Genomic DNA, 12,640 nt, shown 5'->3' with positions numbered 1-12,640 from the left:
GAGGACCAGAGGGAATGAAAAAGTTGAATACACACAGCCAAGAATGACCATGGGCACAGGACAATGACCATGGGATCTTGCTTCTGAGCATGCGCAGGAGGCCTTTACTCCCAATTCAAAGTCTCCCGAGGGGGGTCTGGCTCTGTCACAGCCCTGCGCTGAAGCATGAGGCCAGCACATAACGAAGGGAACTCAAGCCTTACTCTCCCCAACACCAGCTGGAAAGCAGAGGTGCTAACACTGCACCCCTCAATGCCATCTCAGCGTGGGGTTGGGAGAATAAATTCATCACAGCCACAGAAGAGGGGAGGAAAGCCTGGGTAGGAAGGCACTAGGAAAGGCAAGTCATACACAAATGAAAGGGAAAAGCAGGGGATACAATAATAATTTATCCACTTATTCCCTTCTGACTGGCTGATATTACTGCCAGGCTCCGCTCACTCCACAGCGCTGGAATCGACCTGTCGCTGAGCCCCTGGAATGGCCTGAGCCCAGTCCAAAGAAGCCTGGTGGGCTTCAGATCTGGCCTCAATCCATCTCTGGAGGGTGACCAGAGTTACAAGGGATTGTATAAGGGAACCAGTTAATGGAGACTGCCAGCCCCTTTCCAGACTGCCTGCCAGCCCTTAGGGAGAGAGGAATCAATAAAAAGACAGGACAATCTCAAGCATTTTGGAGTCATGGCCCCTCCCTAGGCTTATAATGCTGTCACATAGCCCTGGGATTCCCCAGTACGGAGAGTAGAGTAGTCATGCTTTGGGCCAGATCCTCTTCCACCAAGGAGGTGTGCGAGTGTCCCAGCGCAGTCGTGTTGCAAGCTGCTCGAATCCATGGAAAACTGTTAATGCAAGAGGCGGGTGGGGTGGATCCATGCTGCTTCTTGTGACTCTTCCCAGTCCAAGATAATGGCACTTTACAGGAACAGATCTGTTAATGGGTTTTCAGAGACCTAAACAGGTGGACCAGGATGTCGCCTCAGACAGTGGGGAGCTCTTGCCTTTCTCTTCTCTTTTCCCATTCCCTTCCTCTCGTACCTACACCGTGCACCCACCAGGGCCTGCCTGCTGCTGGGTGAGGCTGGCTGGTCTACAGCACAAAGGGGAACGAACACAAACCAGTCATAAAATCATAGAAAATGAGGGTTGGAAGGGACCTCAAAGCAGGACCAGCCCCAACTAGATCACCCAGCCAAGGTTTTGTAGCCAGGTCTTAAAAACCTCCAAAGGATGGAGAGTCCACAACCACTCTAGGTAGCCAGTGCTTTACTACCCTCCTAGTAAGAATTTTTTTCCTAATATCCAACCTAAACTTCCCTTGCTAAAACTTGAGCCCATTGCTCCTTGTCCTGTCATCTGTCCCCACTGAGACCAGCCCAGCTCCATCCTCTCTGGAGCCACCCTGCAGGGAGTTGAAGGCTGCTATTAAATCTCCCCGTCTTCTTTTTTCCAGACTAAATAAGCCCAGATCCCTCAGCCCCTCCTCAGAAGTCATGTCCCCCAGCCCTTGAACCATTTTTCATTGCCCTCCACTGGAGTCTCCAATTTGTCCACACCCTTTCTGTACTGGCGGGCCCAAAACTGCATTTAGTCCTAGTGGGTTGCCAACAGCCTGTGAAGGAGAAAATGTAAGCATCTCCCCAAGGCCAGCTTCCTGCAGAGCAAGCCAGAGAAGGATTAAACTTTCCCCTTTGCTTCTGTGTTGGCTTGGAGAGGAGGAATGAAAGAATCAGACGTGGAGACAAACCGCTGTTGGAATAAAGGTGGGGAAGTCCTCTCAGGCCCAAGAGAAATAGAAATGCTGGGGTTGCCGGCAATGGATATGGGTGGATGTCAGCAGCATGTCATCCAGTGACAAGGTCTTTTGGCTCCTGATGAAATATGAAGCACGTGCTAATATTATGGGAAAGCATCACACCCAAAGGCAGAGCGGCTCAGGAGCTCAAGGCTTCTCACAGCTTGCTACCGACGGCAGGCAACAGGTCAAGTTTAGCACTACCGCAAATGCATCTCCCAGGAGGAGAGTTTCCACGCAACCTGTCTCCATCACACTGAACAAGCGGACTCTTGATCAGGGCTGCTGGATGCAGAGAGAGCCTGTGTTTCTTCCCCGTTTACTAGCACAACCTGTGCTGAGCAGCATCGCCAGCCCCCCTTAAGTCCCAGCCTGTATCACACAGTTACTGAACAAAGCGTGGGCTGTGCTGTACTCACAGGGCTGCCGTTCTGCACGCTGTTCACCGTGCGTGTGAAGCGGATGATGTGGCCGGCCCTGTGCCCCTGTGGCCAGACAGGCATGGCGGCTGGAGGCGGGTTGGCCTCCCGTAGCGGAGATGGGTGGGTGAAGAGCACGTTGCCTGGAGGTCGAGGACCATCATTGTGCAAGGTCTGGCTCTGGGGCAAAGTCCCCTCGCCCTGGCTCCTGATACCAGAGGCTTGTGCTCCCATGGGGCTCCCAGCCGAGCGCTTGTCCTGATCCAAAGGGCTCAGTGATACTTTAGCCCCATTAGCTACAAGAACCTAGAAGGCAGAGAGGGAACAGCGTCCTACCAAGTGGCACCAATGAAGAGCAGGGGGAATCAACTGCAGGCAACCAACCCCAAACCAGGTGTTGAACCCACATCCCCCCTGCAGCACCCCTCTCCTTCAGGAGGGTTCACTACAGCTGATCTCTACGCACCCACCCCCGCTGCTGGGCACCCTACCTTCTGCCTCGCGAGCTGCAATGGGCTGTTGCCTGGCACCATGGGCTGTTCTTTCAGTGCCTGGAGCGACTGTTGCCCCTTTGCAGCTCCGACTTCCTTGAAACTGGGCATCTTCTGTAGTGCTTCCTTGAGTTGCCTGAACTCCTCCATCTGGGTCTGCAGAGAGAAGAATGGCGGAAATAAAAATGCAGGCAACAAGGGGTTAATACGTCCCTGCCGGGAACCTGCAGCCCTGCCAGCGCCCTCCCCTCTGCTCTGGGCTGGGGCTTCAAATGGATGCCTGACCGTGTCCCAGCACTGCAGCAGGGAGAGGAGTGCAGTAGGCAGAGGGACCCTAGCAAGGGGAGCAGCCACTGCCCCTCCCCAAGGAGCGCAGCGCCTGCCCGAGTCAATTCCTTGCCTGTTGCACTGTCACTCATCTCCAGCCACTCCTTTCCCCAGGGCCAGCAATTCTGGGGCTCTCCAGGCATTGTCCACATTTCACCCCAGAAGCACGTATTGCAGAGCCAGCTCCCTGGCCCTGGCTGAGCCTCATCCTGCTCCTGTGTTCTGCAAAGCCAGTCCCTCTCCCGCGTGCCCCCTTCTCTAGATCAGGTCGGCTCTGTTTTCCAGGGAGCCATTTCTCGGTGGACGTGTTCATCTCACAGGGGCTGACACAATCATTGGCTTAATTTCACTCGACAATTCAATTTGCTTCACTAGCAGAATGAAAATGGATTTCCCTGGACAAACGCAACCCCCTTCTCTCCGCTCCAAGCTTACCAGCTCATTTCCTTGCTCTCCCCCTCTCAAAAGCAAAAGGGCTTGAAAAAGCCTTTTACAGGAAGGGCTGGGGGCTCCTCTCTGGTTTATTTGTAGGGCCATGGGACAGTGGGTGCAGGAAAGAAAGACAATTCTTCTCATCTGGCTGCTGAGGCATGTAGAAATGGCCCAAGCTGGGCAGTGGGGCAGAGGCTGGGGAGCCTTTGAGCAGAGGCAGCAGCAAAGTCCTCGGGCTCATTATTTCCTCCTCCCTCCTTGCCATTTTACTTTGTTCTGACCTCCGCACTTCCTTCAGAGCAAACATACAAAACCAGAGAAACTAAAATACAACAAGTGAGCAACAAAAGTAAGGATGGGTGGGGGGAACTGCTCAAGAGACACAAGGCCTCAGCCCCACTGGTAGGAGAAGGGTGACTTTACTACCACAAAACCAGGCAGATTTCATCCTAATACGGGTCTCCTGCAATGAGGTTATGTGACCCAGGGAGCTACAGGAAGGGGGCTGCCGTCAAGCGGGGCAGCTCCCATCCATGATTCTTGGGTTCAGGTCCAGGTTGGCCTCTGGACCATTGTACAAGTCCCTTCGTCCCTCTGGGTCACTGGACACCTGAGTGAGAGCTCCTCAAGGCTCACACCACTGCCAGCTGGGTCAGGCATGTACAGTGCTCTGTGGGTCCTTAGATAACAAGGGTGCCCCCACAGACCCACCTTTTTGCAAACGTCTGTCTCCAGATGGACTGGCGTCGCTATGGGCTTGCATGGTGTAGATTGGCAGAATGCAAAAAGCTGCTGGGCTGATACAGGGGCAGGCAATCCTGTTGGCCACCTGCTTGCACAATTGAAATCCTGGCCCCAGGAAAACTTAATTCATTTCCATGCATGTATTCCTTACGGTGCAGGCTTCATGCGACTGCCCAGGCTGACTAGGAAGCAAGGATTCTGTGTTGCTAAAAATGCTGCAGTTTTAATATTGTTTGGTTTTTTTCCTGTTTTTTTCAGCTGCAGGAAGAATAATAATTATAGAAAATGAGAGCTGGAAGGGACCTCAGGAGGTCACATCTAGTCCAACCCCCTGCTCAAAGCAGGACCAGCTCCAACTAGATCATCCCAGACAAGGCTTTGTCGAGTCGGGCCTTAAAAGTCTCCAAGGATGGAGAGTCCACCACCTCTCTAGGTAACCTGTTTCAGTGCTTCACCACCCTCCCAGTGAGAAAGCATTTCCTAATATCTAAACTAAACTTTCCTAGCTGCAACTTGAGACCGTTGCTCCTTGTTCTGTCAATACTACTACTACGACTAAATAAGAATAAACCCCTCAAGATCTTTGCAGATGCTTTATAGTGAGGAAAAACCAGGGGGAGTAGCCTCTCTCTCACTGGGACCCCCACATTCAAGCACGTGGGAGATGGTTGTGATCCTCTTGCTTGCGTTGCTCTAATATATCCTGCACGGACTCCATGAAAGAGCATTTGAAAGGAGAATACTTCCTGATTGATCCTGCGTTGTGTGCCAAAGTGCATGTGCTCTCAGCACTTAGCAAGCCAGACACGAATCCTTCCCGCTCGAAGGTGAGCGGATGACTCAGGGAGGCTGGCAACAGGGCATCTCAGACAGCTCAGTTGGACAAGATTACCACCATCCGACAGCTCTGCAAGGGCTTGGATGACATAAGCTGCCTCAGTCTCAATCTGTCCCAATCAATCCTCAAGACCCAGCTAGGTCCAGCGCGGGCAGTGGCAGTGCTGCCGACACACCTCAGCAAGGCAGCTGGGTTCCCAGCGAGTCTGGGAGGCTGGCAATAAGAAGAGTCCAATATGGGGCAGACAGTCAAGGTGAGCACCTGTCCAGTGGGAAAAATCACTCAACCACCTAACAAGACATCACTTGAGCCACCAAAGAGCCATCTCATGGCAGCTGCTTTGAGACGCAGCAAGCTGGGCTTGAACTTGCCGCTGGAGACAAGCATTTCCTACCCTTGGTGAAAACCACAATCCCTGGGTCTCCCAGTCCCTCCCCAAAGCAACTGCAGAGCAGAGAAGACCAGGACACAGGAGCGATAAAGACAAAAACCAACCCCAGTTCCCTCCACCCCTTGGAGCTCACGGCATCCCGCTCAGGGAAGCCAGCAGCTGTCAGCAGCATCCAGCCACAAGCTCCTCACTGCCCAGCTTCCCCACAGTGGAGGAGAGGGGTTGACAGCAGCCTGTTAATTAGCAAAAAGGAAAGGCTAATCCAGGCAGTGACATGACTTTTAAGTAAATATATTTACAAAGCTGTTGGAGCCTGGCTCGGTGCAGGGGCCTCAGATGGACATTTCAGACATGGATTTCTCCCCCTCCGCTCTCCTCTCTTCCCTTTCCTCTGTAATTTGCAGCGTCCCAGCTGCGGCGGGGTAGGCCAAGTGCCTCGCTGTCTGTTAATGAGGTCTCTCGGCAAAGCCCCAGGGGCTCCCGCCGCGTGCTGGAATGTAGGGGCTGCGTCGGAGCGGGAGTGGGATCACGAGTGCCGTGCCAGGAAAGCCTCATGCTTCTCATCCTCTTTACTCTAAAGCCAGCCCTGCTTCCTTCTCTGCCCCCCGGCCTCCAAAATGAACCCCCCGCCACAGCGCTCGCAGAACAAGGACATCTTGTTTGTGCAGCTTTTAGGGCCCCTTTCAAGGCCCCTTCTGCACAGCAAGAGGCCATGGGGAGCAGCTTTTTTACATCTCCCTGTGCCCACTTGCATTCCCAAGTGAGTCCCTCTCAAACAGGCAGGACACCTCTGCCCTGCGATTCCTTTCTGCAATGTTCTGGCCATGGGCAAACGGTGACTGAGCATCCCTTGGGACAGCAGCGTCCTTGAGATCTGGATAGGATGACGCTCTCCGATTACTGCATGAGGAAGTCCGCCCTTGGAAAGGTTACTTCATGACACCTTGTATGTGCAGAGGCTGCTGCATCTCCCATTTCTGGGCCAGGCCTGATGCTCAGATAGGTCTGCTGGTCCCGAAAGCACCTGTACTGCAAAAAGACCAGCAGCTTTGCAGCCATCTCACCCCCAGGAGTCCAGAGGCCACCTGCATTCATTATTTTTTGCATTCTGATAACACTTTCCAAGCCCTAATAGGGGTCACTTCTCCCCATCTCCTGCTGGGAAAGGCATTATACTTTTGTTTGAAGTGCACGTGCCCAAAATGCTTCTTGCACCCAGTGCCAGCGCAGCCCATGCCATCAGAGCAGGGATTCGGATGACAACCCCGTGCTGCTCCAGCACATCACAACAAGCAGAGTCCCAAGCCCCGTGGGTAAGCATCAAGAAGCTAAGCAGAACAACCAGATCCCTAGGTTCATTGTTTCACAAGCGGCCAGCGCCTTCTAAAAGTCCTTCTTAATGCTAGTGTGTCTAACAGCCATCAAGCCACACCAGAGACTTCATCGGCCCTGCTTAGTGATCGACTTCCTATTTAGTGACAGACCTTAGCCCCGTCTCTCCCCCAAACTCAACAGAGGATCCTGGATCTCCTCCTTCCCAAAGACAAGGACCACTTGGACCCATGGCTTCGCTTTCAATTGCAACAGCAGGATTGTCTTGGGACTTGTTTAGGCCCAGATATAGTGAGGTTCCAGGCTGGCACAATCTTTGATCTCTGTGTTAATTTTGGAGTGTGGAAGGACACTGTTCAATGCTGGACCTGCTGAATGATACAGGGATTGGAGGAGACCAAGCACCAGGCCTTCAGAAAGCCCATCTAGAAGCACAGGCCGCAAAGCTGCTTCCATTCCAAAGGACTCCCGATAGTTTTGAATGGATCATACAAGATCTCACACTCCAAAATAAGGAGAGCAGGGTGCTGGGGTTAAAAAGGCAGGTAGACACCCTCTGGACACTTCTGCCATGGGATGGCTTGCATCAGAGATGCACATTACCTGAAACTGAGAAAACACATGCTACCAAGACTTTGGGGCTAGAACAAAGAGACAGAAAACCAAACTGCAGCCGGCCAGAACAAACCCAGGGCTGGTAAGGGATCCTGGCTGGGCAGTGAGATCCCCTGGTAACAAACAAAGCAGACCCAGTATGGACTGCATCCTTCCTACCTGCCTCCCACCAAGGGGCCTCAACCCTCACTCAGCTACTTGGCTGGGCGCTGCGGAGAGTCGTTCGCAGTGTGAACCTGCAAGGAGCTGTGCACCGGGCGGTAACAGCATTGGGATCCACCATGCTGCAGCTCTGCAGTTGGGAAGCCAACCACGGGGCAGAGCTGGGGGTGGGCAGCAAGAAAGACCAGCTTGTGGGGAGCTCCCGCATTTCACAACCCTTCTCAGGTCCCGGAGGAGCTGCGGCTGCCTCTGAAAGGGTGGCCGTGCTGCTAGAGAGTCTGTGTGGGCAGCGATGCTGAGACCATTGTAGCCCGAACAAAAAAGCGCAGCTGAGGAAATGGAATGGAAAACGCCCCCGGGGCCCGTCAGGAACCGTCTGCTCAACAATGTTACAATGAATGATGACTACAATAAGTGCCCGTTTTGTGACTGATTTCTATCCAGCACAGCCAGCTCTTAAGTGCTGGGAATGACAGCGGCTTTCTGCCAGTTAGTAACCAACTAGCTTGGGAGATGCTAGGGGGGCTCAGAGGGGGTCCCCATCCTGGACATTCAATCCAGTCAGTCTTCCCCATTCAGAAACCTGCCAGGCTCAGGGCAGAAGCAGGCCCCAGTTTGGGCAGGCGATGGGCGAACTCAACACAGTGTGCTGACCCCACCGCGGGAGATGCATCCGGAGCCCAGGTGGTGCAGGACTGTCCCCTCTGGGGGTTTGTCCCGTCTCGTTCCCATTGCATGAAGGCAGAGGTGACTCCCCTATGGGCCACACTGAGTTTCCCTGGGGTTGGATCCATCCAGCTACTCCCCTGTATCACTCCCCCAGCCATTCCCTCTCCCTCCAGTGTTTGAACAGATCAAGCAAGACCAGTCCCCATCCCTTCCACAGCCCCTTTGCCCACATTACCCCAGTCAGAGTCCAGGGCTTAAACCGCTAGCAGTGAAAAAGCCAAAGGAAAACCCCAGGGTTGTGCGATTCCAGCTAAGTTGGACTCCTCGCCTCTCCTCAGCTGGCTGCTCAGCATTGCTGCCAACTAAAGGTCATGGCTGAGCCTGTTTTTGACCACCTCCGGCTGGTTTCCTAAGCACGATGCCAGTGATCTCCCATGCAGCTTCCTCACACTAGCTGATTGGCTCAAAGCAGGTTATAAATGCTGTTTGCCTGAATCCAAGATCCGGCACTGCATTGAAGCCACCTTGCAAGTGCCCCCGCCCACGAGACAGAGGCTCTTTTTAACTCCTCACCCATTACCTGTGCATTCAGGAGCTGAGAATGGACTTCTTGGTGGGCCTTGCGAAGCAGCTTGCTCTCTTCTCTGAGTTTAAAGACTGTATCTGCAAGAGAAGGAGAACTTGGACTGACACGTTTCTTTCAGTAAGCACTGCATCTTCTTTGCTTTCTACTCTTCCCTATGGAGATGCCAGGGCCCACAGAGCATTGGCAATAGCAGGCGGCATGAACCAAGGGCCACCTTAATGTCCTCTCAACCAGGAGCCACTACCCCCATCAGCTTCTCCCATTAGTCCAAGAAACCTAAATACCAGAGGTTGTCACTGTTCAGTGCTCTTTGCTTTCACTGAAAATGTGCATCTCAGGATAAGAGTAATTTTCTCCTTATTTGCAGCCCTGCTTTTCTCCTGCCTCTTAATGGAAGGCAAGGAGAGATGCATAGCAAGGAGGTAGCTTCAGGGGTCACCCACAACAGAGGCCTGTTTAGCCTACAGCGTGCAGAGCAAGTGCAAAACAAATTAGACTGCAAAGCTCAACAGCCTGTCTCTAGCTCCGGGAGAGGACCAGCTGCTTTAAAGGAGGCTGTGAGAAAGCAATTACAGGATGCTTTGCTCTGAGGAAAGTTTCTTCACGTCTTTTTAGTGCCAGGGTCACAAGCTTTCCAAACTCTTTGTACCCTTAGTGCATGAATGGCCAGACACACAGCTACATTATGTTCCACTGCACAGAGTACAAGATGGACTCCGGCGCCCCAAGTAAAGAAACAAACTGCATCAAAAGGGGACCAGCCGTATTTTGGGCTCTGCCTAAAGCTTTATTAAAGCACTGCTGGAGCCTGGTGCAATGTAGCTTGACCACAAACAGACCTCACTATGTCCTGGCATGACATGGAGCAGTGCTTTCAGTCCCAGCGCAGTCATTTCATGGTAGGCTGAACTGCACAGGAGATTACAGGGACTTCTCACGACAAGGGTGCGTCCATTCACATTGTGTGTCACCAGAGTGGGGAAGTTTGCAGTGACATTTGGCTACTTCCTTCTACTACCTAAGGGAAGGCAGCCAAAGCTACCTCTGCGCTGCATACATGTGCTGGCCCCACGTCTAGAAGCATAACTAGGCTAGTTTCATTGAGTTATGCCTGGCATCAGTAGTAGGGAAGACACAGACCTTGGCTTCAGCACAGGCTTTATAAGCCGGCCTGAGACCAGAGTACTGATGTGGGCAGCAAGCCCATGCGCTCCTGGCTCTTCTGCTGTTGTACATGAGCTAACCAGATGGTAGCTAGCTTAGGCACGTCCATGCTGTGATCCTACTACAAGAGCAGCACAGCATCTTCCAGAGAGCCCCTGTGATCCAGAGCCGACTGCCTGGTGCTCTCCTGAGATGATTCTGCTGCAATGAAAATATCTCATGGACGACGTGGAGAATCATATTGGACAAACCTAGGTCTTCATGATGCAGCCTGGGGTGCTCCAGCCCTCAACCTCCCAAGCCCCAGGGCACTCAAGATGATTAGTAAGCCTTGGAGATCTTTGCACAAACACTGTCCCTGCCCTCCAGAGATTGCAAAGGTGTCACCACCAAAGGAACTATATGATCCATCCACAGTCCTAGGAAACCCAGAAACACTGGAGCAGAGTGATCAGGATCAGGCTGTGCCTAGAGATCTGTTGAGATGGACATCCCCAGCAGACCCCAGGGGACATGGAAAAAGCAAGCCATGCTGAAGTCACCAGGACTTTCCCTACTGACTCCAACAGGCCCAGGATGCCACTTGATGTCCTTTTTTGCATCATTTCCCTGGTGTGAGTTCAATTTGCAGGGACCACTGAAGCTAGAGGGTAGCAGCATGTGCAGAAAGAATCTGAACTGCATGCAGCAGAGTGCAGAGTTGGGGGGCTGCAAGCTGCATTGCTGGGGGGAGATCTGGGATGAATCAAAGTCAAAATCTTATGCAAGGGAGGCAATAAATAGCAGGGATTGTAAAGATCAGGCTGTGCCTAGAGATCTGTTGAGAGATGGACATCCCCAGCAGACCCCAGGGCACTCAAGATGATTAGTAAGCCTTGGAGATCTTTGCACAAACAGTGCCCCTGCCCTCCAGAGATTGCAAAGGTGTCACCACCAAAGGAACTATATGATCCATCCACAGTCCTAGGAAACCCAGAAACACTGGAGCACAGTGATCAGGATCACACCCACTAGCACTAAACCCTCCTTGCTCCAGCCCCCGGGCCTGCTCTCAAGTACCTCTGACCCCAGAAGAATTTTTGTCAAGTAACCCCAGTAAGAATTACCTTGTCTCAAGTCCCACTGCAGAAATGCCCCTGCTGCTCTGCGGCTGCTTCTGTTTTCCCATAGTCTCATCTTTGGAAGAGATGCCCCTTGCACCACAACTCCCCCATCAACAGGACGCAGGCGGCACCCACCGAACCCCAGCAAAGAACGTGACACTAGCTCCTGAAGTCTTCCCCTTCCCTTCCGTCTTCCTCAGACTGTGCAGCTCTTTCATGCACCGTGTTTCCAACACCTGCTTCATCATGGAAGATTTAGAAGCTAGCTCAGAGTTAAAAACACTGAAGGGATGTGCTACCAAGTGAACCAGCCACCTGGGAAGATGGACAGCCAATATCAATATCTCAGGCTTCTTCCCCCTCCCTCCGTTCTCCTCCAAGCACTTTTCTAATCTTTGTTCCATTTTTCCTTTGACAGAGTTCATTTTCATCCTGTGTTTTAAGCTGGGGAGAGGGCTGCATATTTCACAGCGAGAGACAGAATCAGATACTCGTGCAATCTATTTGGCTGGCTTGTCATCAGATCTGGTTTTCCACCTGGCAACATTAATCAGATATTTGGCTCAGCTGATTCTGCAGAACAGAGACATTAGCAGCTTTGCCTCTCCCAGACCTAATCGAGGGGCTAGAAACAAACCTCCAAATCTTTGAGACCTAATTAAGAACTGAACTAAACAGAAAAGCTCTCTGGGAAGGAAAGGGATTGGCAGGCTCTATGGTGATTTTGCTGTTGAGAGTGTTTTAAGTAAATGTATTCTGCAAGGTAAAAAGGGAGCACTTAATAAACTCAGCAATTTGGACTTTAGAACATGCAGGTCCTAAGATCTCTGCAGTAAGAGGAATTATTTCATGACAAAAGCTTTTACTGGGAAGTGATACATTTCCTTTTAAACATAAAGCCAGGCACCCAAATGCTGCACTGTTGTATTAATGCAGCCAAAAGGGCCTCTGGCTAATTTAGTTTCATTCTCCTCTCTGAAGGGAGTGGAAGGGAGTGGCAGTATGATCTAAGGGGCAAAGCACTGGACTGGGGACCCCAGCTCTACTCTTGACCCTAGCATGGACTCATTGTGTGATCTCAAGCAAGTTATTTCCCTCTCAGCTCTCTGTTCACCTTGTCTGTTTAGTTGGTACGTTCTTCAAGGACTGTCCCCGGCTCCGAGTATATACAACACGTGGTGCAAGGGGGCCCTGATCTCAGCTGGATCTCTTGGAACTACGTGAAATACAATATGCCAAGCCTGCCGTCATCTGCCAGCATTAAGTCAGGCTTTTAAAATAACATTGGCTTTCACAATCTTAGGTGCTTTCAAAGATCAAAGAGTGCTCAATACATTTAAAACCAAAGCAACCTGAAGTTCCTGTCCTCCAGTTAATGGAACCGCTGGTTCAATCAGGGGCCAAGCTGCTGCCCCAGGGGCTGAGATGAAAGAAGGAGATCCACCACCATTTCTAATCCACGGGAACATCTCTAATCCACAGCCCAAGGTGACTGGTTAGCTATGGTTTAACAAAGGTTCAGGGTGCCTCTAGAACCTCAGCTTTATTAGTGCAGAGTTACCTTGATAGTGGCTCA

At 52.0% G+C, this 12,640-nt stretch overlaps 1 protein-coding gene across 3 annotated transcripts in view; it reads right to left on the bottom strand.

Moving 5' to 3' along the window:
* The window catches only part of LOC102560400 (Golgi integral membrane protein 4), a 63,401-nt gene that overhangs the window by 16,472 nt on the left and 34,289 nt on the right, over positions 1 to 12,640 (bottom strand). For 2 of the 3 annotated variants that reach the window (XM_006269152.4, XM_014596083.3), the window contains exons 6-8: positions 8,792 to 8,874; positions 2,702 to 2,857; positions 2,211 to 2,516 (exon numbers count right to left, since the gene is read on the bottom strand). In XM_006269152.4, the coding sequence (XP_006269214.3) occupies positions 2,211 to 2,516; positions 2,702 to 2,857; positions 8,792 to 8,874 (545 nt within the window). The remainder of the gene's footprint in view (positions 1 to 2,210; positions 2,517 to 2,701; positions 2,858 to 8,791; positions 8,875 to 12,640) is intronic. The other variant, XM_019476521.2, reaches the window with a different exon arrangement.

This window comes from Alligator mississippiensis, chromosome 13 (assembly GCF_030867095.1).
Source record: "Alligator mississippiensis isolate rAllMis1 chromosome 13, rAllMis1, whole genome shotgun sequence".
Classification (NCBI taxonomy): Eukaryota; Metazoa; Chordata; order Crocodylia; family Alligatoridae; genus Alligator; species Alligator mississippiensis.
The sequence above is the reverse complement of the archived record's forward strand: the minus strand, read 5'-3'. Positions and strand labels throughout refer to the sequence as shown.